Here is a 22,656-nt window from a genome sequence, read left to right as displayed (position 1 = left end):
AGTCACAGCATGGTCCAGTTAGTGACTAAGTTCAGTCACAGCATGGTCCAGTTAGTGATTAAGTTCAGTCACAGCATGGTCCAGTTAGTGACTCACTCAGTTCAGTTACAGCATGGTCAGAGTTAGTGACTCAGTTCAGTCAGAGCATCGTCATCTAAAGTGACTCAGTTCAGTTAAAGCATGGACCAGTTAGTGACTCACTCAGTTCAGTTACAGCATGGTCAGAGTAAGTGACTCTGTTCAGTCACAGCATGGTCAGAGTTAGTGACTCAGTTCAGTTACAGCATCATCATCATTAGTGACTCAATTCAGTTAAAGCATGGTCCAGTTAGTGACTCACTCAGTTCAGTTACAGCATGGTCAGAGTTAGTGACTCAGTTCAGTTACAGCATGGTCAGAGTTAGTGACTCAGTTCAGTTACAGCATGGTCCAGGTAGTGACTCAGTTCAGTTACAGCATGGTCCAGTTAGTGACTCAGTTCAGTTACAGCATGGTCCAGTTAGTGACTCAGTTCAGTTACAGCATGGTCAGAGTTAGTGACTCAGTTCAGTTACAGCATGGTCCAGGTAGTGACTCAGTTCAGTTACAGCATGGTCCAGGTAGTGACTCAGTTCAGTCACAGCATGGTCCAGTTAGTGACTCAGTTCAGTCACAGCATGGTCCAGTTAGTGACTCAGTTCAGTTACAGCATGGTCCAGGTAGTGACTCAGTTCAGTCACAGCATGGTCCAGTTAGTGACTCAGTTCAGTCAAAGCATGGTCCAGTTAGTGACTCAGTTCAGTTACAGCATGGTCCAGGTAGTGACTCAGTTCAGTCACAGCATGGACCAGTTAGTGACTCAGTTCAGTTACAGCATGGCCAGAATTAGTGACTCAGTTCAGTTACAGCATGGTCAGACTTAGTGACTCAGTTCAGTTACAGCATGGTCCAGGTAGTGACTCAGTTCAGTCACAGCATGGTCCAGTTAGTGACTCAGTTCAGTCAAAGCATGGTCAGAGTTAGTGACTCAGTTCAGTTACAGCATGGTCAGAGTTAGTGACTCAGTTCAGTTACAGCATGGTCAGAGTTAGTGACTCAGTTCAGTTACAGCATGGTCCAGGTAGTGACTCAGTTCAGTCACAGCATGGTCCAGTTAGTGACTCAGTTCAGTCAAAGCATGGTCCAGTTAGTGACTCAGTTCAGTTACAGCATGGTCCAGGTAGTGACTCAGTTCAGTCACAGCATGGACCAGTTAGTGACTCAGTTCAGTTACAGCATGGCCAGAATTAGTGACTCAGTTCAGTTACAGCATGGTCAGACTTAGTGACTCAGTTCAGTTACAGCATGGTCCAGGTAGTGACTCAGTTCAGTCACAGCATGGTCCAGTTAGTGACTCAGTTCAGTTAAAGCATGGACCAGTTAGTGACTCACTCAGTTCAGTTACAGCATGGTCAGAGTAAGTGACTCTGTTCAGTCACAGCATGGTCAGAGTTAGTGACTCAGTTCAGTTACAGCATCATCATCATTAGTGACTCAATTCAGTTACAGCACGGTCCAGTTAGTGACTCACTCAGTTCAGTTACAGCATGGTCAGAGTTAGTGACTCAGTTCAGTTACAGCATGGTCAGAGTTAGTGACTCAGTTCAGTTACAGCATGGTCCAGGTAGTGACTCAGTTCAGTTACAGCATGGTCCAGTTAGTGACTCAGTTCAGTTACAGCATGGTCCAGTTAGTAACTCAGTTCAGTTACAGCATGGTCAGAGTTAGTGACTCAGTTCAGTTACAGCATGGTCCAGGTAGTGACTCAGTTCAGTCACAGCATGGTCCAGTTAGTGACTCAGTTCAGTCACAGCATGGTCCAGTTAGTGACTCAGTTCAGTCAAAGCATGGTCCAGTTAGTGACTCAGTTCAGTCACAGCATGGTCAGAGTTAGTGACTCAGTTCAGTTACAGCATGGTCAGAGTTAGTGACTCAGTTCAGTTACAGCATGGTCCAGGTAGTGACTCAGTTCAGTCACAGCATGGTCCAGTTAGTGACTCAGTTCAGTCAAAGCATGGTCCAGTTAGTGACTCAGTTCAGTTACAGCATGGTCCAGGTAGTGACTCAGTTCAGTCACAGCATGGACCAGTTAGTGACTCAGTTCAGTTACAGCATGGCCAGAATTAGTGACTCAGTTCAGTTACAGCATGGTCAGACTTAGTGACTCAGTTCAGTTACAGCATGGTCCAGGTAGTGACTCAGTTCAGTCACAGCATGGTCCAGTTAGTGACTCAGTTCAGTCACAGCATGGTCCAGGTAGTGACTCAGTTCAGTTACAGCATGGTCCAGGTAGTGACTCAGTTCAGTTACAGCATGGTCCAGTTAGTGACTCAGTTCAGTTACAGCATGGTCAGAGTTAGTGACTCAGTTCAGATACAGCATGGTCAGAGTTAGTGACTCAGTTCAGCTACAGCATGGTCAGAGTTAGTGACTCAGTTCAGATACAGCATGGTCAGAGTTAGTGACTCAGTTCAGTCACAGCATGGTCAGAGTTAGTCACTCAGTTCAGTCACAGCATGGTTAGAGATAGTGACTCATTTTAGTAACAGCATGGTCAAGTTAGTGACTCAGTTCAGTTAAAGCATGGACCAGTTAGTGACTCAGTTCAGTTACAGCATGGTCAGAATTAGTGACTCAGTTCAGTTACAGCATGGTCCAGTTAGTGACTCAGTTCAGTTACAGCATGGTCCAGTTAGTGACTCAGTTCAGTCACAGCATGGTCAGAGTTAGTGACTCAGTTCAGTTACAGCATGGCCAAGGTAGTGACTCAGTTCAGTTACAGCATGGCCAAGGTAGTGACTCAGTTCAGTCACAGCATGGTCAGAGTTAGTGACTCAGTTCAGTCATAGCATGGTCAGAGTTAGTGACTCATTTTAGTAACAGCATGGTCAAGTTAGTGACTCAGTTCAGTTAAAGCATGGACCAGTTAGTGACTCAGTTCAGTTATAGCATGGTCAGAGTTAGTGACTCAGTTCAGTTACAGCATGGTCAGAGCTAGTGACTCAGTTCAGTTACAGCATGGTCCAGTTTGTGTCTCTGTCCCAGTTCAGTTACAGCATGGTCAGAGCTAGTGGCTCAGTTCAGTTACAGCATGGCCAAGGTAGTGACTCAGTTCAGTCACAGTCAAAGCATGGTCCAGTTAGTGACTCAGTTCAGTCACAGTCAAAGCATGGTCCAGTTAGTGACTCAGTTCAGTCACAGTCAAAGCATGGTCCAGTTAGTGACTCAGTTCAGTCACAGTCAAAGCATGGTCCAGTTAGTGACTCAGTTCAGTCAAAGCATGGTCAGAGTTCGTGTCTCAGTTCAGTTACAGCATGGTCAGAGTTAGTGACTCAGTTCAGTCACAGCATGGTCAGAGTTAGTAACTCAGTTCAGTCACAGCATGGTCCAGTTATAGCATGGTCCAGTTAGTGACTCAGTTCAGTCAAAGCATGGTCAGAGTTAGTGACTCATTTCAGTTACAGCATCATCATCATTAGTGACTCAATTCAGTTACAGCATGGCCAAGGTAGTGACTCAGTTCAGTCACAGCATGGTCAGAGTTAGTGACTCAGTTCAGTCATAGCATGGTCAGAGTTAGTGACTCAGATCAGTTATAGCATGGTCAGAGTTAGTGACTCAGTTCAGTTACAGCATGGTCAGAGCTAGTGACTCAGTTCAGTTACAGCATGGTCCAGTTAGTGACTCAGTTCAGTCACAGTCAAAGCATGGTCCAGTTAGTGACTCAGTTCAGTCACAGTCAAAGCATGGTCCAGTTAGTGACTCAGTTCAGTCACAGTCAAAGCATGGTCCAGTTAGTGATTCAGTTCAGTTACAGCATGGTCAGAGTTCTTGTCTCAGTTCAGTTACAGCATGGTCCAGTTAGTCACTCAGTTCAGTCACAGTCAAAGCATGGTCCAGTTAGTGACTCAGTTCAGTCACAGTCAAAGCATGGTCCAGTTAGTGACTCAGTTCAGTCACAGTCAAAGCATGGTCCAGTTAGTGACTCAGTTCAGTCACAGTCAAAGCATGGTCCTGTTAGTGACTCAGTTCAGTCAAAGCATGGTCAGAGTTCGTGTCTCAGTTCAGTTACAGCATGGTCCAGTTAGTCACTCAGTTCAGTCACAGTCAAAGCATGGTCCAGTTAGTGACTCAGTTCAGTCAAAGCATGGTCAGAGTTAGTGACTCAGTTCAGTCACAGCATGGTCCAGTTAGTTACTCAGTTCAGTTAAAGCATGGTCCAGATAGTGAATCTGTCCCAGTTCAGTCACAGCATGGTCAACGTTAGTGACTCAGTCACAGTCAAAGCATGGTCCAGTTAGTGACTCAGTTCAGTCACAGTCAAAGCATGGTCCCAGTTAGTGACTCAGTTCAGTCACAGTCAAAGCATGGTCCAGTTCGTGTCTCAGTTCAGTTACATTGTGGTCCAGTTAGTTATTCAGTTCAGTTACAGCATGGTCAGAGTTAGTGTCTCAGTTCAGTCACAGCATGGTCCAGTTAGTGACTCGGTTCAGTCACAGTCAAAGCATGGTCCAGTTAGTGACTCAGTTCAGTCACAGTCAAAGCATGGTCCAGTTAGTGACTCAGTTCAGTCACATTCAAAGCATGGTCCAGTTAGTGACTCAGTTCAGTCACAGTCAAAGCATGGTCCAGTTAGTGACTCAGTTCAGTCACAGTCAAAGCATGGTCCAGTTAGTGACTCAGTTCAGTCACAGTCAAAGCATGGTCCAGTTAGTGACTCAGTTCAGTCAAAGCATGGTCAGAGTTAGTGACTCAGTTCAGTTACAGCATGGCCAGAATTAGTGACTCAGTTCAGTTACAGCATGGTCCAGTTAGTGACTCAGTTCAGTTACAGCATGGTCCAGTTAGTGACTCAGTTCAGTCACAGCATGGTCAGAGTTAGTGACTCAGTTCAGTTACAGCATGGCCAAGGTAGTGACTCAGTTCAGTTACAGCATGGCCAAGGTAGTGACTCAGTTCAGTCACAGCATGGTCAGAGTTAGTGACTCAGTTCAGTCATAGCATGGTCAGAGTTAGTGACTCATTTTAGTAACAGCATGGTCAAGTTAGTGACTCAGTTCAGTTAAAGCATGGACCAGTTAGTGACTCAGTTCAGTCATAGCATGGTCAGAGTTAGTGACTCATTTTAGTAACAGCATGGTCAAGTTAGTGACTCAGTTCAGTTAAAGCATGGACCAGTTAGTGACTCAGTTCAGTTACAGCATGGTCAGAGCTAGTGACTCAGTTCAGTTACAGCATGGTCCAGTTTGTGTCTCTGTCCCAGTTCAGTTACAGCATGGTCAGAGCTAGTGGCTCAGTTCAGTTACAGCATGGCCAAGGTAGTGACTCAGTTCAGTCACAGTCAAAGCATGGTCCAGTTAGTGACTCAGTTCAGTCACAGTCAAAGCATGGTCCAGTTAGTGACTCAGTTCAGTCACAGTCAAAGCATGGTCCAGTTAGTGACTCAGTTCAGTCACAGTCAAAGCATGGTCCAGTTAGTGACTCAGTTCAGTCAAAGCATGGTCAGAGTTCGTGTCTCAGTTCAGTTACAGCATGGTCAGAGTTAGTGACTCAGTTCAGTCACAGCATGGTCAGAGTTAGTAACTCAGTTCAGTCACAGCATGGTCCAGTTATAGCATGGTCCAGTTAGTGACTCAGTTCAGTCAAAGCATGGTCAGAGTTAGTGACTCATTTCAGTTACAGCATCATCATCATTAGTGACTCAATTCAGTTACAGCATGGCCAAGGTAGTGACTCAGTTCAGTCACAGCATGGTCAGAGTTAGTGACTCAGTTCAGTCATAGCATGGTCAGAGTTAGTGACTCAGATCAGTTATAGCATGGTCAGAGTTAGTGACTCAGTTCAGTTACAGCATGGTCAGAGCTAGTGACTCAGTTCAGTTACAGCATGGTCCAGTTAGTGACTCAGTTCAGTCACAGTCAAAGCATGGTCCAGTTAGTGACTCAGTTCAGTCACAGTCAAAGCATGGTCCAGTTAGTGACTCAGTTCAGTCACAGTCAAAGCATGGTCCAGTTAGTGATTCAGTTCAGTTACAGCATGGTCAGAGTTCTTGTCTAAGTTCAGTTACAGCATGGTCCAGTTAGTCACTCAGTTCAGTCACAGTCAAAGCATGGTCCAGTTAGTGACTCAGTTCAGTCACAGTCAAAGCATGGTCCAGTTAGTGACTCAGTTCAGTCACAGTCAAAGCATGGTCCAGTTAGTGACTCAGTTCAGTTACAGCATGGCCAAGGTAGTGACTCAGTTCAGTCACAGTCAAAGCATGGTCCAGTTAGTGACTCAGTTCAGTCACAGTCAAAGCATGGTCCAGTTAGTGACTCAGTTCAGTCACAGTCAAAGCATGGTCCAGTTAGTGACTCAGTTCAGTCACAGTCAAAGCATGGTCCAGTTAGTGACTCAGTTCAGTCAAAGCATGGTCAGAGTTCGTGTCTCAGTTCAGTTACAGCATGGTCAGAGTTAGTGACTCAGTTCATTCACAGCATGGTCAGAGTTAGTAACTCAGTTCAGTCACAGCATGGTCCAGTTATAGCATGGTCCAGTTAGTGACTCAGTTCAGTCAAAGCATGGTCAGAGTTAGTGACTCATTTCAGTTACAGCATCATCATCATTAGTGACTCAATTCAGTTACAGCATGGCCAAGGTAGTGACTCAGTTCAGTCACAGCATGGTCAGAGTTAGTGACTCAGTTCAGTCATAGCATGGTCAGAGTTAGTGACTCAGATCAGTTATAGCATGGTCAGAGTTAGTGACTCAGTTCAGTTACAGCATGGTCAGAGCTAGTGACTCAGTTCAGTTACAGCATGGTCCAGTTAGTGACTCAGTTCAGTCACAGTCAAAGCATGGTCCAGTTAGTGACTCAGTTCAGTCACAGTCAAAGCATGGTCCAGTTAGTGACTCAGTTCAGTCACAGTCAAAGCATGGTCCAGTTAGTGATTCAGTTCAGTTACAGCATGGTCAGAGTTCTTGTCTCAGTTCAGTTACAGCATGGTCCAGTTAGTCACTCAGTTCAGTCACAGTCAAAGCATGGTCCAGTTAGTGACTCAGTTCAGTCACAGTCAAAGCATGGTCCAGTTAGTGACTCAGTTCAGTCACAGTCAAAGCATGGTCCAGTTAGTGACTCAGTTCAGTTACAGCATGGCCAAGGTAGTGACTCAGTTCAGTCACAGTCAAAGCATGGTCCAGTTAGTGACTCAGTTCAGTCACAGTCAAAGCATGGTCCAGTTAGTGACTCAGTTCAGTCACAGTCAAAGCATGGTCCAGTTAGTGACTCAGTTCAGTCACAGTCAAAGCATGGTCCAGTTAGTGACTCAGTTCAGTCAAAGCATGGTCAGAGTTCGTGTCTCAGTTCAGTTACAGCATGGTCAGAGTTAGTGACTCAGTTCAGTCACAGCATGGTCAGAGTTAGTAACTCAGTTCAGTCACAGCATGGTCCAGTTATAGCATGGTCCAGTTAGTGACTCAGTTCAGTCAAAGCATGGTCAGAGTTAGTGACTCATTTCAGTTACAGCATCATCATCATTAGTGACTCAATTCAGTTACAGCATGGCAAAGGTAGTGACTCAGTTCAGTCACAGCATGGTCAGAGTTAGTGACTCAGTTCAGTCATAGCATGGTCAGAGTTAGTGACTCAGATCAGTTATAGCATGGTCAGAGTTAGTGACTCAGTTCAGTTACAGCATGGTCAGAGCTAGTGACTCAGTTCAGTTACAGCATGGTCCAGTTAGTGACTCAGTTCAGTCACAGTCAAAGCATGGTCCAGTTAGTGACTCAGTTCAGTCACAGTCAAAGCATGGTCCAGTTAGTGACTCAGTTCAGTCACAGTCAAAGCATGGTCCAGTTAGTGATTCAGTTCAGTTACAGCATGGTCAGAGTTCTTGTCTCAGTTCAGTTACAGCATGGTCCAGTTAGTCACTCAGTTCAGTCACAGTCAAAGCATGGTCCAGTTAGTGACTCAGTTCAGTCACAGTCAAAGCATGGTCCAGTTAGTGACTCAGTTCAGTCACAGTCAAAGCATGGTCCAGTTAGTGACTCAGTTCAGTCACAGTCAAAGCATGGTCCTGTTAGTGACTCAGTTCAGTCAAAGCATGGTCAGAGTTCGTGTCTCAGTTCAGTTACAGCATGGTCCAGTTAGTCACTCAGTTCAGTCACAGTCAAAGCATGGTCCAGTTAGTGACTCAGTTCAGTCAAAGCATGGTCAGAGTTAGTGACTCAGTTCAGTCACAGCATGGTCCAGTTAGTTACTCAGTTCAGTTAAAGCATGGTCCAGATAGTGAATCTGTCCCAGTTCAGTCACAGCATGGTCAACGTTAGTGACTCAGTCACAGTCAAAGCATGGTCCAGTTAGTGACTCAGTTCAGTCACAGTCAAAGCATGGTCCCAGTTAGTGACTCAGTTCAGTCACAGTCAAAGCATGGTCCAGTTCGTGTCTCAGTTCAGTTACATTGTGGTCCAGTTAGTTATTCAGTTCAGTTACAGCATGGTCAGAGTTAGTGTCTCAGTTCAGTCACAGCATGGTCCAGTTAGTGACTCGGTTCAGTCACAGTCAAAGCATGGTCCAGTTAGTGACTCAGTTCAGTCACAGTCAAAGCATGGTCCAGTTAGTGACTCAGTTCAGTCACATTCAAAGCATGGTCCAGTTAGTGACTCAGTTCAGTCACAGTCAAAGCATGGTCCAGTTAGTGACTCAGTTCAGTCACAGTCAAAGCATGGTCCAGTTAGTGACTCAGTTCAGTCACAGTCAAAGCATGGTCCAGTTAGTGACTCAGTTCAGTCAAAGCATGGTCAGAGTTAGTGACTCAGTTCAGTCAAAGCATGGTCAGAGTTAGTGACTCAGTTCAATCACAGCATGGTCAGAGTTAGTGACTCAGTTCAGTCACAGCATGGTCAGAGTTAGTGACTCAGTTCAGTCACAGCATGGTCCAGTTAGTGACTCAGTTCAGTTAAAGCATGGTCCAGATAGTGAATCTGTCCCAGTTCAGTCACAGCATGGTCAACGTTAGTGACTCAGTCACAGTCAAAGCATGGTCCAGTTAGTGACTCAGTTCAGTCAAAGCATGGTCAGAGTTAGTGACTCAGTTCAATCACAGCATGGTCAGAGTTAGTGACTCAGTTCAGTCACAGTCAAAGCATGGTCCAGTTAGTGACTCAGTTCAGTCAAAGCATGGTCAGAGTTAGTGACTCAGTTCAGTCACAGCATGGTCCAGTTAGTGACTCAGTTCAGTTATAGCATGGTCCAGTTAGTGACTCAGTTCAGTTATAGCATGGTCCAGTTAGTGAATCTGTCCCAGTTCAGTCACTGCATGGTCAACGTTAGTGACTCATTTCAGTTAAAGCATGGTCCAGTTAGTGACTCAGTCCAGTAACAGCATGGTCAGAGTTAGTGACTCAGTTCAGTTACAGCATGGTCAGAGTTAGTGACTCAGTTCAGTTACAGCATGGTCCAGTTAGTGACTCAGTTCAGTTATAGCATGGTCCAGTTAGTGAATCTGTCCCAGTTCAGTCACTGCATGGTCAACGTTAGTGACTCATTTCAGTTAAAGCATGGTCCAGTTATAGCATGGTCCAGTTAGTGACTCAGTTCAGTCAAAGCATGGTCAGAGTTAGTGACTCATTTCAGTTACAGCATCATCATCATTAGTGACTCAATTCAGTTACAGCATGGCCAAGGTAGTGACTCAGTTCAGTCACAGCATGGTCAGAGTTAGTGACTCAGTTCAGTCATAGCATGGTCAGAGTTAGTGACTCAGATCAGTTATAGCATGGTCAGAGTTAGTGACTCAGTTCAGTTACAGCATGGTCAGAGCTAGTGACTCAGTTCAGTTACAGCATGGTCCAGTTAGTGACTCAGTTCAGTCACAGTCAAAGCATGGTCCAGTTAGTGACTCAGTTCAGTCACAGTCAAAGCATGGTCCAGTTAGTGACTCAGTTCAGTCACAGTCAAAGCATGGTCCAGTTAGTGATTCAGTTCAGTTACAGCATGGTCAGAGTTCTTGTCTAAGTTCAGTTACAGCATGGTCCAGTTAGTCACTCAGTTCAGTCACAGTCAAAGCATGGTCCAGTTAGTGACTCAGTTCAGTCACAGTCAAAGCATGGTCCAGTTAGTGACTCAGTTCAGTCACAGTCAAAGCATGGTCCAGTTAGTGACTCAGTTCAGTTACAGCATGGCCAAGGTAGTGACTCAGTTCAGTCACAGTCAAAGCATGGTCCAGTTAGTGACTCAGTTCAGTCACAGTCAAAGCATGGTCCAGTTAGTGACTCAGTTCAGTCACAGTCAAAGCATGGTCCAGTTAGTGACTCAGTTCAGTCACAGTCAAAGCATGGTCCAGTTAGTGACTCAGTTCAGTCAAAGCATGGTCAGAGTTCGTGTCTCAGTTCAGTTACAGCATGGTCAGAGTTAGTGACTCAGTTCATTCACAGCATGGTCAGAGTTAGTAACTCAGTTCAGTCACAGCATGGTCCAGTTATAGCATGGTCCAGTTAGTGACTCAGTTCAGTCAAAGCATGGTCAGAGTTAGTGACTCATTTCAGTTACAGCATCATCATCATTAGTGACTCAATTCAGTTACAGCATGGCCAAGGTAGTGACTCAGTTCAGTCACAGCATGGTCAGAGTTAGTGACTCAGTTCAGTCATAGCATGGTCAGAGTTAGTGACTCAGATCAGTTATAGCATGGTCAGAGTTAGTGACTCAGTTCAGTTACAGCATGGTCAGAGCTAGTGACTCAGTTCAGTTACAGCATGGTCCAGTTAGTGACTCAGTTCAGTCACAGTCAAAGCATGGTCCAGTTAGTGACTCAGTTCAGTCACAGTCAAAGCATGGTCCAGTTAGTGACTCAGTTCAGTCACAGTCAAAGCATGGTCCCAGTTAGTGACTCAGTTCAGTCACAGTCAAAGCATGGTCCAGTTCGTGTCTCAGTTCAGTTACATTGTGGTCCAGTTAGTTATTCAGTTCAGTTACAGCATGGTCAGAGTTAGTGTCTCAGTTCAGTCACAGCATGGTCCAGTTAGTGACTCGGTTCAGTCACAGTCAAAGCATGGTCCAGTTAGTGACTCAGTTCAGTCACAGTCAAAGCATGGTCCAGTTAGTGACTCAGTTCAGTCACATTCAAAGCATGGTCCAGTTAGTGACTCAGTTCAGTCACAGTCAAAGCATGGTCCAGTTAGTGACTCAGTTCAGTCACAGTCAAAGCATGGTCCAGTTAGTGACTCAGTTCAGTCACAGTCAAAGCATGGTCCAGTTAGTGACTCAGTTCAGTCAAAGCATGGTCAGAGTTAGTGACTCAGTTCAGTTACAGCATGGCCAGAATTAGTGACTCAGTTCAGTTACAGCATGGTCCAGTTAGTGACTCAGTTCAGTTACAGCATGGTCCAGTTAGTGACTCAGTTCAGTCACAGCATGGTCAGAGTTAGTGACTCAGTTCAGTTACAGCATGGCCAAGGTAGTGACTCAGTTCAGTTACAGCATGGCCAAGGTAGTGACTCAGTTCAGTCACAGCATGGTCAGAGTTAGTGACTCAGTTCAGTCATAGCATGGTCAGAGTTAGTGACTCATTTTAGTAACAGCATGGTCAAGTTAGTGACTCAGTTCAGTTAAAGCATGGACCAGTTAGTGACTCAGTTCAGTCATAGCATGGTCAGAGTTAGTGACTCATTTTAGTAACAGCATGGTCAAGTTAGTGACTCAGTTCAGTTAAAGCATGGACCAGTTAGTGACTCAGTTCAGTTACAGCATGGTCAGAGCTAGTGACTCAGTTCAGTTACAGCATGGTCCAGTTTGTGTCTCTGTCCCAGTTCAGTTACAGCATGGTCAGAGCTAGTGGCTCAGTTCAGTTACAGCATGGCCAAGGTAGTGACTCAGTTCAGTCACAGTCAAAGCATGGTCCAGTTAGTGACTCAGTTCAGTCACAGTCAAAGCATGGTCCAGTTAGTGACTCAGTTCAGTCACAGTCAAAGCATGGTCCAGTTAGTGACTCAGTTCAGTCACAGTCAAAGCATGGTCCAGTTAGTGACTCAGTTCAGTCAAAGCATGGTCAGAGTTCGTGTCTCAGTTCAGTTACAGCATGGTCAGAGTTAGTGACTCAGTTCAGTCACAGCATGGTCAGAGTTAGTAACTCAGTTCAGTCACAGCATGGTCCAGTTATAGCATGGTCCAGTTAGTGACTCAGTTCAGTCAAAGCATGGTCAGAGTTAGTGACTCATTTCAGTTACAGCATCATCATCATTAGTGACTCAATTCAGTTACAGCATGGCCAAGGTAGTGACTCAGTTCAGTCACAGCATGGTCAGAGTTAGTGACTCAGTTCAGTCATAGCATGGTCAGAGTTAGTGACTCAGATCAGTTATAGCATGGTCAGAGTTAGTGACTCAGTTCAGTTACAGCATGGTCAGAGCTAGTGACTCAGTTCAGTTACAGCATGGTCCAGTTAGTGACTCAGTTCAGTCACAGTCAAAGCATGGTCCAGTTAGTGACTCAGTTCAGTCACAGTCAAAGCATGGTCCAGTTAGTGACTCAGTTCAGTCACAGTCAAAGCATGGTCCAGTTAGTGATTCAGTTCAGTTACAGCATGGTCAGAGTTCTTGTCTAAGTTCAGTTACAGCATGGTCCAGTTAGTCACTCAGTTCAGTCACAGTCAAAGCATGGTCCAGTTAGTGACTCAGTTCAGTCACAGTCAAAGCATGGTCCAGTTAGTGACTCAGTTCAGTCACAGTCAAAGCATGGTCCAGTTAGTGACTCAGTTCAGTTACAGCATGGCCAAGGTAGTGACTCAGTTCAGTCACAGTCAAAGCATGGTCCAGTTAGTGACTCAGTTCAGTCACAGTCAAAGCATGGTCCAGTTAGTGACTCAGTTCAGTCACAGTCAAAGCATGGTCCAGTTAGTGACTCAGTTCAGTCACAGTCAAAGCATGGTCCAGTTAGTGACTCAGTTCAGTCAAAGCATGGTCAGAGTTCGTGTCTCAGTTCAGTTACAGCATGGTCAGAGTTAGTGACTCAGTTCATTCACAGCATGGTCAGAGTTAGTAACTCAGTTCAGTCACAGCATGGTCCAGTTATAGCATGGTCCAGTTAGTGACTCAGTTCAGTCAAAGCATGGTCAGAGTTAGTGACTCATTTCAGTTACAGCATCATCATCATTAGTGACTCAATTCAGTTACAGCATGGCCAAGGTAGTGACTCAGTTCAGTCACAGCATGGTCAGAGTTAGTGACTCAGTTCAGTCATAGCATGGTCAGAGTTAGTGACTCAGATCAGTTATAGCATGGTCAGAGTTAGTGACTCAGTTCAGTTACAGCATGGTCAGAGCTAGTGACTCAGTTCAGTTACAGCATGGTCCAGTTAGTGACTCAGTTCAGTCACAGTCAAAGCATGGTCCAGTTAGTGACTCAGTTCAGTCACAGTCAAAGCATGGTCCAGTTAGTGACTCAGTTCAGTCACAGTCAAAGCATGGTCCAGTTAGTGATTCAGTTCAGTTACAGCATGGTCAGAGTTCTTGTCTCAGTTCAGTTACAGCATGGTCCAGTTAGTCACTCAGTTCAGTCACAGTCAAAGCATGGTCCAGTTAGTGACTCAGTTCAGTCACAGTCAAAGCATGGTCCAGTTAGTGACTCAGTTCAGTCACAGTCAAAGCATGGTCCAGTTAGTGACTCAGTTCAGTTACAGCATGGCCAAGGTAGTGACTCAGTTCAGTCACAGTCAAAGCATGGTCCAGTTAGTGACTCAGTTCAGTCACAGTCAAAGCATGGTCCAGTTAGTGACTCAGTTCAGTCACAGTCAAAGCATGGTCCAGTTAGTGACTCAGTTCAGTCACAGTCAAAGCATGGTCCAGTTAGTGACTCAGTTCAGTCAAAGCATGGTCAGAGTTCGTGTCTCAGTTCAGTTACAGCATGGTCAGAGTTAGTGACTCAGTTCAGTCACAGCATGGTCAGAGTTAGTAACTCAGTTCAGTCACAGCATGGTCCAGTTATAGCATGGTCCAGTTAGTGACTCAGTTCAGTCAAAGCATGGTCAGAGTTAGTGACTCATTTCAGTTACAGCATCATCATCATTAGTGACTCAATTCAGTTACAGCATGGCAAAGGTAGTGACTCAGTTCAGTCACAGCATGGTCAGAGTTAGTGACTCAGTTCAGTCATAGCATGGTCAGAGTTAGTGACTCAGATCAGTTATAGCATGGTCAGAGTTAGTGACTCAGTTCAGTTACAGCATGGTCAGAGCTAGTGACTCAGTTCAGTTACAGCATGGTCCAGTTAGTGACTCAGTTCAGTCACAGTCAAAGCATGGTCCAGTTAGTGACTCAGTTCAGTCACAGTCAAAGCATGGTCCAGTTAGTGACTCAGTTCAGTCACAGTCAAAGCATGGTCCAGTTAGTGATTCAGTTCAGTTACAGCATGGTCAGAGTTCTTGTCTCAGTTCAGTTACAGCATGGTCCAGTTAGTCACTCAGTTCAGTCACAGTCAAAGCATGGTCCAGTTAGTGACTCAGTTCAGTCACAGTCAAAGCATGGTCCAGTTAGTGACTCAGTTCAGTCACAGTCAAAGCATGGTCCAGTTAGTGACTCAGTTCAGTCACAGTCAAAGCATGGTCCTGTTAGTGACTCAGTTCAGTCAAAGCATGGTCAGAGTTCGTGTCTCAGTTCAGTTACAGCATGGTCCAGTTAGTCACTCAGTTCAGTCACAGTCAAAGCATGGTCCAGTTAGTGACTCAGTTCAGTCAAAGCATGGTCAGAGTTAGTGACTCAGTTCAGTCACAGCATGGTCCAGTTAGTTACTCAGTTCAGTTAAAGCATGGTCCAGATAGTGAATCTGTCCCAGTTCAGTCACAGCATGGTCAACGTTAGTGACTCAGTCACAGTCAAAGCATGGTCCAGTTAGTGACTCAGTTCAGTCACAGTCAAAGCATGGTCCCAGTTAGTGACTCAGTTCAGTCACAGTCAAAGCATGGTCCAGTTCGTGTCTCAGTTCAGTTACATTGTGGTCCAGTTAGTTATTCAGTTCAGTTACAGCATGGTCAGAGTTAGTGTCTCAGTTCAGTCACAGCATGGTCCAGTTAGTGACTCGGTTCAGTCACAGTCAAAGCATGGTCCAGTTAGTGACTCAGTTCAGTCACAGTCAAAGCATGGTCCAGTTAGTGACTCAGTTCAGTCACATTCAAAGCATGGTCCAGTTAGTGACTCAGTTCAGTCACAGTCAAAGCATGGTCCAGTTAGTGACTCAGTTCAGTCACAGTCAAAGCATGGTCCAGTTAGTGACTCAGTTCAGTCACAGTCAAAGCATGGTCCAGTTAGTGACTCAGTTCAGTCAAAGCATGGTCAGAGTTAGTGACTCAGTTCAGTCAAAGCATGGTCAGAGTTAGTGACTCAGTTCAATCACAGCATGGTCAGAGTTAGTGACTCAGTTCAGTCACAGCATGGTCAGAGTTAGTGACTCAGTTCAGTCACAGCATGGTCCAGTTAGTGACTCAGTTCAGTTAAAGCATGGTCCAGATAGTGAATCTGTCCCAGTTCAGTCACAGCATGGTCAACGTTAGTGACTCAGTCACAGTCAAAGCATGGTCCAGTTAGTGACTCAGTTCAGTCAAAGCATGGTCAGAGTTAGTGACTCAGTTCAATCACAGCATGGTCAGAGTTAGTGACTCAGTTCAGTCACAGTCAAAGCATGGTCCAGTTAGTGACTCAGTTCAGTCAAAGCATGGTCAGAGTTAGTGACTCAGTTCAGTCACAGCATGGTCCAGTTAGTGACTCAGTTCAGTTATAGCATGGTCCAGTTAGTGACTCAGTTCAGTTATAGCATGGTCCAGTTAGTGAATCTGTCCCAGTTCAGTCACTGCATGGTCAACGTTAGTGACTCATTTCAGTTAAAGCATGGTCCAGTTAGTGACTCAGTCCAGTAACAGCATGGTCAGAGTTAGTGACTCAGTTCAGTTACAGCATGGTCAGAGTTAGTGACTCAGTTCAGTTACAGCATGGTCCAGTTAGTGACTCAGTTCAGTTATAGCATGGTCCAGTTAGTGAATCTGTCCCAGTTCAGTCACTGCATGGTCAACGTTAGTGACTCATTTCAGTTAAAGCATGGTCCAGTTATAGCATGGTCCAGTTAGTGACTCAGTTCAGTCAAAGCATGGTCAGAGTTAGTGACTCATTTCAGTTACAGCATCATCATCATTAGTGACTCAATTCAGTTACAGCATGGCCAAGGTAGTGACTCAGTTCAGTCACAGCATGGTCAGAGTTAGTGACTCAGTTCAGTCATAGCATGGTCAGAGTTAGTGACTCAGATCAGTTATAGCATGGTCAGAGTTAGTGACTCAGTTCAGTTACAGCATGGTCAGAGCTAGTGACTCAGTTCAGTTACAGCATGGTCCAGTTAGTGACTCAGTTCAGTCACAGTCAAAGCATGGTCCAGTTAGTGACTCAGTTCAGTCACAGTCAAAGCATGGTCCAGTTAGTGACTCAGTTCAGTCACAGTCAAAGCATGGTCCAGTTAGTGATTCAGTTCAGTTACAGCATGGTCAGAGTTCTTGTCTAAGTTCAGTTACAGCATGGTCCAGTTAGTCACTCAGTTCAGTCACAGTCAAAGCATGGTCCAGTTAGTGACTCAGTTCAGTCACAGTCAAAGCATGGTCCAGTTAGTGACTCAGTTCAGTCACAGTCAAAGCATGGTCCAGTTAGTGACTCAGTTCAGTTACAGCATGGCCAAGGTAGTGACTCAGTTCAGTCACAGTCAAAGCATGGTCCAGTTAGTGACTCAGTTCAGTCACAGTCAAAGCATGGTCCAGTTAGTGACTCAGTTCAGTCACAGTCAAAGCATGGTCCAGTTAGTGACTCAGTTCAGTCACAGTCAAAGCATGGTCCAGTTAGTGACTCAGTTCAGTCAAAGCATGGTCAGAGTTCGTGTCTCAGTTCAGTTACAGCATGGTCAGAGTTAGTGACTCAGTTCATTCACAGCATGGTCAGAGTTAGTAACTCAGTTCAGTCACAGCATGGTCCAGTTATAGCATGGTCCAGTTAGTGACTCAGTTCAGTCAAAGCATGGTCAGAGTTAGTGACTCATTTCAGTTACAGCATCATCATCATTAGTGACTCAATTCAGTTACAGCATGGCCAAGGTAGTGACTCAGTTCAGTCACAGCATGGTCAGAGTTAGTGACTCAGTTCAGTCATAGCATGGTCAGAGTTAGTGACTCAGATCAGTTATAGCATGGTCAGAGTTAGTGACTCAGTTCAGTTACAGCATGGTCAGAGCTAGTGACTCAGTTCAGTTACAGCATGGTCCAGTTAGTGACTCAGTTCAGTCACAGTCAAAGCATGGTCCAGTTAGTGACTCAGTTCAGTCACAGTCAAAGCATGGTCCAGTTAGTGACTCAGTTCAGTCACAGTCAAAGCATGGTCCAGTTAGTGATTCAGTTCAGTTACAGCATGGTCAGAGTTCTTGTCTCAGTTCAGTTACAGCATGGTCCAGTTAGTCACTCAGTTCAGTCACAGTCAAAGCATGGTCCAGTTAGTGACTCAGTTCAGTCACAGTCAAAGCATGGTCCAGTTAGTGACTCAGTTCAGTCACAGTCAAAGCATGGTCCAGTTAGTGACTCAGTTCAGTTACAGCATGGCCAAGGTAGTGACTCAGTTCAGTCACAGTCAAAGCATGGTCCAGTTAGTGACTCAGTTCAGTCACAGTCAAAGCATGGTCCAGTTAGTGACTCAGTTCAGTCACAGTCAAAGCATGGTCCAGTTAGTGACTCAGTTCAGTCACAGTCAAAGCATGGTCCAGTTAGTGACTCAGTTCAGTCAAAGCATGGTCAGAGTTCGTGTCTCAGTTCAGTTACAGCATGGTCAGAGTTAGTGACTCAGTTCAGTCACAGCATGGTCAGAGTTAGTAACTCAGTTCAGTCACAGCATGGTCCAGTTATAGCATGGTCCAGTTAGTGACTCAGTTCAGTCAAAGCATGGTCAGAGTTAGTGACTCATTTCAGTTACAGCATCATCATCATTAGTGACTCAATTCAGTTACAGCATGGCAAAGGTAGTGACTCAGTTCAGTCACAGCATGGTCAGAGTTAGTGACTCAGTTCAGTCATAGCATGGTCAGAGTTAGTGACTCAGATCAGTTATAGCATGGTCAGAGTTAGTGACTCAGTTCAGTTACAGCATGGTCAGAGCTAGTGACTCAGTTCAGTTACAGCATGGTCCAGTTAGTGACTCAGTTCAGTCACAGTCAAAGCATGGTCCAGTTAGTGACTCAGTTCAGTCACAGTCAAAGCATGGTCCAGTTAGTGACTCAGTTCAGTCACAGTCAAAGCATGGTCCAGTTAGTGATTCAGTTCAGTTACAGCATGGTCAGAGTTCTTGTCTCAGTTCAGTTACAGCATGGTCCAGTTAGTCACTCAGTTCAGTCACAGTCAAAGCATGGTCCAGTTAGTGACTCAGTTCAGTCACAGTCAAAGCATGGTCCAGTTAGTGACTCAGTTCAGTCACAGTCAAAGCATGGTCCAGTTAGTGACTCAGTTCAGTCACAGTCAAAGCATGGTCCTGTTAGTGACTCAGTTCAGTCAAAGCATGGTCAGAGTTCGTGTCTCAGTTCAGTTACAGCATGGTCCAGTTAGTCACTCAGTTCAGTCACAGTCAAAGCATGGTCCAGTTAGTGACTCAGTTCAGTCAAAGCATGGTCAGAGTTAGTGACTCAGTTCAGTCACAGCATGGTCCAGTTAGTTACTCAGTTCAGTTAAAGCATGGTCCAGATAGTGAATCTGTCCCAGTTCAGTCAAAGCATGGTCCAGTTAGTGACTCAGTTCAGTCACAGTCAAAGCATGGTCCCAGTTAGTGACTCAGTTCAGTCACAGTCAAAGCATGGTCCAGTTCGTGTCTCAGTTCAGTTACATTGTGGTCCAGTTAGTTATTCAGTTCAGTTACAGCATGGTCAGAGTTAGTGTCTCAGTTCAGTCACAGCATGGTCCAGTTAGTGACTCGGTTCAGTCACAGTCAAAGCATGGTCCAGTTAGTGACTCAGTTCAGTCACAGTCAAAGCATGGTCCAGTTAGTGACTCAGTTCAGTCACATTCAAAGCATGGTCCAGTTAGTGACTCAGTTCAGTCACAGTCAAAGCATGGTCCAGTTAGTGACTCAGTTCAGTCACAGTCAAAGCATGGTCCAGTTAGTGACTCAGTTCAGTCACAGTCAAAGCATGGTCCAGTTAGTGACTCAGTTCAGTCAAAGCATGGTCAGAGTTAGTGACTCAGTTCAGTCAAAGCATGGTCAGAGTTAGTGACTCAGTTCAATCACAGCATGGTCAGAGTTAGTGACTCAGTTCAGTCACAGCATGGTCAGAGTTAGTGACTCAGTTCAGTCACAGCATGGTCCAGTTAGTGACTCAGTTCAGTTAAAGCATGGTCCAGATAGTGAATCTGTCCCAGTTCAGTCACAGCATGGTCAACGTTAGTGACTCAGTCACAGTCAAAGCATGGTCCAGTTAGTGACTCAGTTCAGTCAAAGCATGGTCAGAGTTAGTGACTCAGTTCAATCACAGCATGGTCAGAGTTAGTGACTCAGTTCAGTCACAGTCAAAGCATGGTCCAGTTAGTGACTCAGTTCAGTCAAAGCATGGTCAGAGTTAGTGACTCAGTTCAGTCACAGCATGGTCCAGTTAGTGACTCAGTTCAGTTATAGCATGGTCCAGTTAGTGACTCAGTTCAGTTATAGCATGGTCCAGTTAGTGAATCTGTCCCAGTTCAGTCACTGCATGGTCAACGTTAGTGACTCATTTCAGTTAAAGCATGGTCCAGTTAGTGACTCAGTCCAGTAACAGCATGGTCAGAGTTAGTGACTCAGTTCAGTTACAGCATGGTCAGAGTTAGTGACTCAGTTCAGTTACAGCATGGTCCAGTTAGTGACTCAGTTCAGTTATAGCATGGTCCAGTTAGTGAATCTGTCCCAGTTCAGTCACTGCATGGTCAACGTTAGTGACTCATTTCAGTTAAAGCATGGTCCAGTTAGTGACTCAGTTCAGTTACAGCATGGTCCAGTTAGTGACTCACTCAGTCCAGTAACAGCATGGTCAGAGTTAGTGACTCAGTTCAGTTACAGCATGGTCAGAGTTACTTACTCAGTTCAGTTACAGCATGGCTCAGTTAGTGACTATATTCAGTTACAGCATGGTCAGAGTTAGTGACTCAGTACAGTTACAGCATGGTCAGAGTTAGTGACTCAGTTCAGTTACAGCATGGTCCAGTTAATGACTCAGTTCAGTTACAGCATGGTCCAGTTAGTGACTCAGTTCAGTTACAGCATGGTCCAGTTAGTGACTCAGTTCAGGTACAGCATGGTCCAGTTAGTGACTCAGTTCAGTTACAGCATGGTCCAGTTAGTGACTCAGTTCAGGTACAGCATGGTCCAGGTAGTGACTCAGTTCAGTTAAAGCATGGTCCAGTTAGTGACTCAGTTCAGGTACAGCATGGTCCAGTTAGTGACTCAGTTCAGGTACAGCATGGTCCAGTTAGTGACTCACTCAGTCCAGTAACAGCATGGTCAGAGTTACTTACTCAGTTCAGTTACAGCGTGGTCAGAGTTAGGGTCTCAGTTCAGTTACAGCATGGTTAGAGATAGTGACTCATTTCAGTTACAGCATGGTCCAGTTAGTGACTCAGTTCAGTAACAGCATGGTCAGAGTTAGTGACTCAGTTCAGATACAGCATGGTCAGACTTAGTGACTCAGTTCAGATACAGCATGGTCCAGTTTGTGTGTCTGTCCCAGTTCAGTCACAGCATGGTCAACGTTAGTGACTCACAGCAGGTCCCAGTTAGTGTGTGTGTGTGATACATCTTACCTTATTGCTGCCACTGCATGGCCCAGTTCGTGTATGACCCCACTGACCAGCAAAGCAGAGAAGAAGTAGGCCAGCTGGCTGACTGGCAGGTTTATACCTGGGACCTGCACACACACATACACAGCAGTCAGTACACAGACACACACACACAGAGACACACACACACATGTTCTTTGTACGTACCACCACCTGTAGTGTTTGTTGATTGGCTCCCTGAGGGTGGTCTGATGTCATCTGATGGACAGTCTGCTGCAGGGTTCTAATTAGCAGCACCACCGAACCACACATAGACACCAGCCCAAACACTAGACCACTGGTAAACCTACACACACACACACACACACACACACACAATTGTGGAACCGGGAACCGAGGGAATTAGGGTTAAGAGGGGTCAGGGATAAGAAGTCAGGTCTTACCAGAGAGGTAGAGGGCATGAGGGTTAAGGGTCAGAGATCAGGTCTTTACCAGAGGGAGAGTGTGTGAGGGTTAGAGGACAAGGGTTAGAGGTCAGGTCTTACCAAAGGTAGAGGGCATGAGGGTTAAGGGTCAGGTCTTATCATAGGTAGGTGTGCGTGAGGGTTAGAGGCCAAGGGTCAGAGGTCAGGTCTTACCAGAGGTAGAGGGCGTGTGGGTTGATGCGAGCGCAGCGTGAGAAGAGGCGGTTGAAGAGGGAGGTCTGCCAGCGGATGTGGAACGGAGAGAGAGACAGACCCTTTGACCCTAGCCACATCTCATAACAATGACCATATGACTCAGACAGCTGAGGGAGAGGAGAGAGGACGTGTTACCTCTGCCCCGACACACATATCAAATACATTTGATTCATTCAAATGTATGTTTTAGCACAATATTCCAAATACCAGTATCACAAGAATGAAGGTTTTGTTCTTTTTAAATTTTATTTCACCTTTATTTAACCAGGTAAGCTAGTTGAGAACAAGTTCTCATTTACAACTGCGGCCTGGCCAAGATAAAGCAAACCAGTGTAACACAAACACAGGGTTACACATGGAATAAACAAGCGTACAGTCAATAACACAATAGAAACAAAATTAAGTCTATATACAGTGTGTGCAAATGGCGTGAGGAGGTAGGCAATAAATAGGCCATAGTAGCAAAGTAATTACAATTCAGCAGATTAACACTGGAGTGATAAATGAGCAGATGATGATGTGCAAGTAGAAATACTGGTGTGCAAAAGACCAGAAAATAAAATCAAATAAAAACAGCATGGGGATGAGGTAGGTAGATTGGGTGGGCTATTTATAGACGGACTATGTACAGCTGCAGCGATCAGTTAGTTGCTCAGATAGCTGATGTTTAAAGTTAGTGAGGGAAATATAATTCTTCAGCGATATTTGCAATTCGTTCCAGTCACTGGCAGCAGAGAACTGGAAGGAAAGGCGGCCAAAGGAGGTGTTGGCTTTGGGGATGACCAGTGAGATATACCTGCTGGACTACGGGTGGGTGTTGTTATCGTGACCAGTGAGCTGAGATAAGTCAGATGACCTGGAGCCACTGGGGCTGGCGCCTAATATGTAGGGAGGGCCAGCCGACTAGAGCATACAGGTCGTGGATGGGTGGTATAAGGGGCTTTGGTAAAAAAAACGGATGGCACTGTGATAGACTGCATCCAGTTTGCTGAGTAGAGTGTTGGAAGATATTTTGTAGATGACATCGCCGAAGTCGAGGATCGGTAGGATAGTCAGTTTTACTAGGATAAGTTTTGCGGCGTGAGTGAAGGAGGCTTTGTTGCGAAATAGACAGCCGATTTTAGATTTCATTTAGGATTGGAGATGTTTAATATGAGTCTGGAATGAGAGTTTACA

The 22,656-nt window shown here is 45.3% G+C and overlaps 1 protein-coding gene across 3 annotated transcripts in view; it reads right to left on the bottom strand.

The window, feature by feature from the left end:
- The window catches only part of mbtps2 (membrane-bound transcription factor peptidase, site 2), a 113,898-nt gene that overhangs the window by 60,169 nt on the left and 31,073 nt on the right, over positions 1–22,656 (bottom strand). For all 3 annotated transcript variants that reach the window (XM_036945614.2, XM_090199215.1, XM_090199216.1), the window contains exons 2-4: positions 21,439–21,587; positions 21,008–21,146; positions 20,825–20,928 (exon numbers count right to left, since the gene is read on the bottom strand). In XM_036945614.2, the coding sequence (XP_036801509.1) occupies positions 20,825–20,928; positions 21,008–21,146; positions 21,439–21,587 (392 nt within the window). The remainder of the gene's footprint in view (positions 1–20,824; positions 20,929–21,007; positions 21,147–21,438; positions 21,588–22,656) is intronic.

This window comes from Oncorhynchus mykiss, chromosome 15 (assembly GCF_057628025.1).
Source record: "Oncorhynchus mykiss isolate SJ-2025 chromosome 15, ASM5762802v1, whole genome shotgun sequence".
Classification (NCBI taxonomy): Eukaryota; Metazoa; Chordata; class Actinopteri; order Salmoniformes; family Salmonidae; genus Oncorhynchus; species Oncorhynchus mykiss.
The sequence above is the reverse complement of the archived record's forward strand: the minus strand, read 5'-3'. Positions and strand labels throughout refer to the sequence as shown.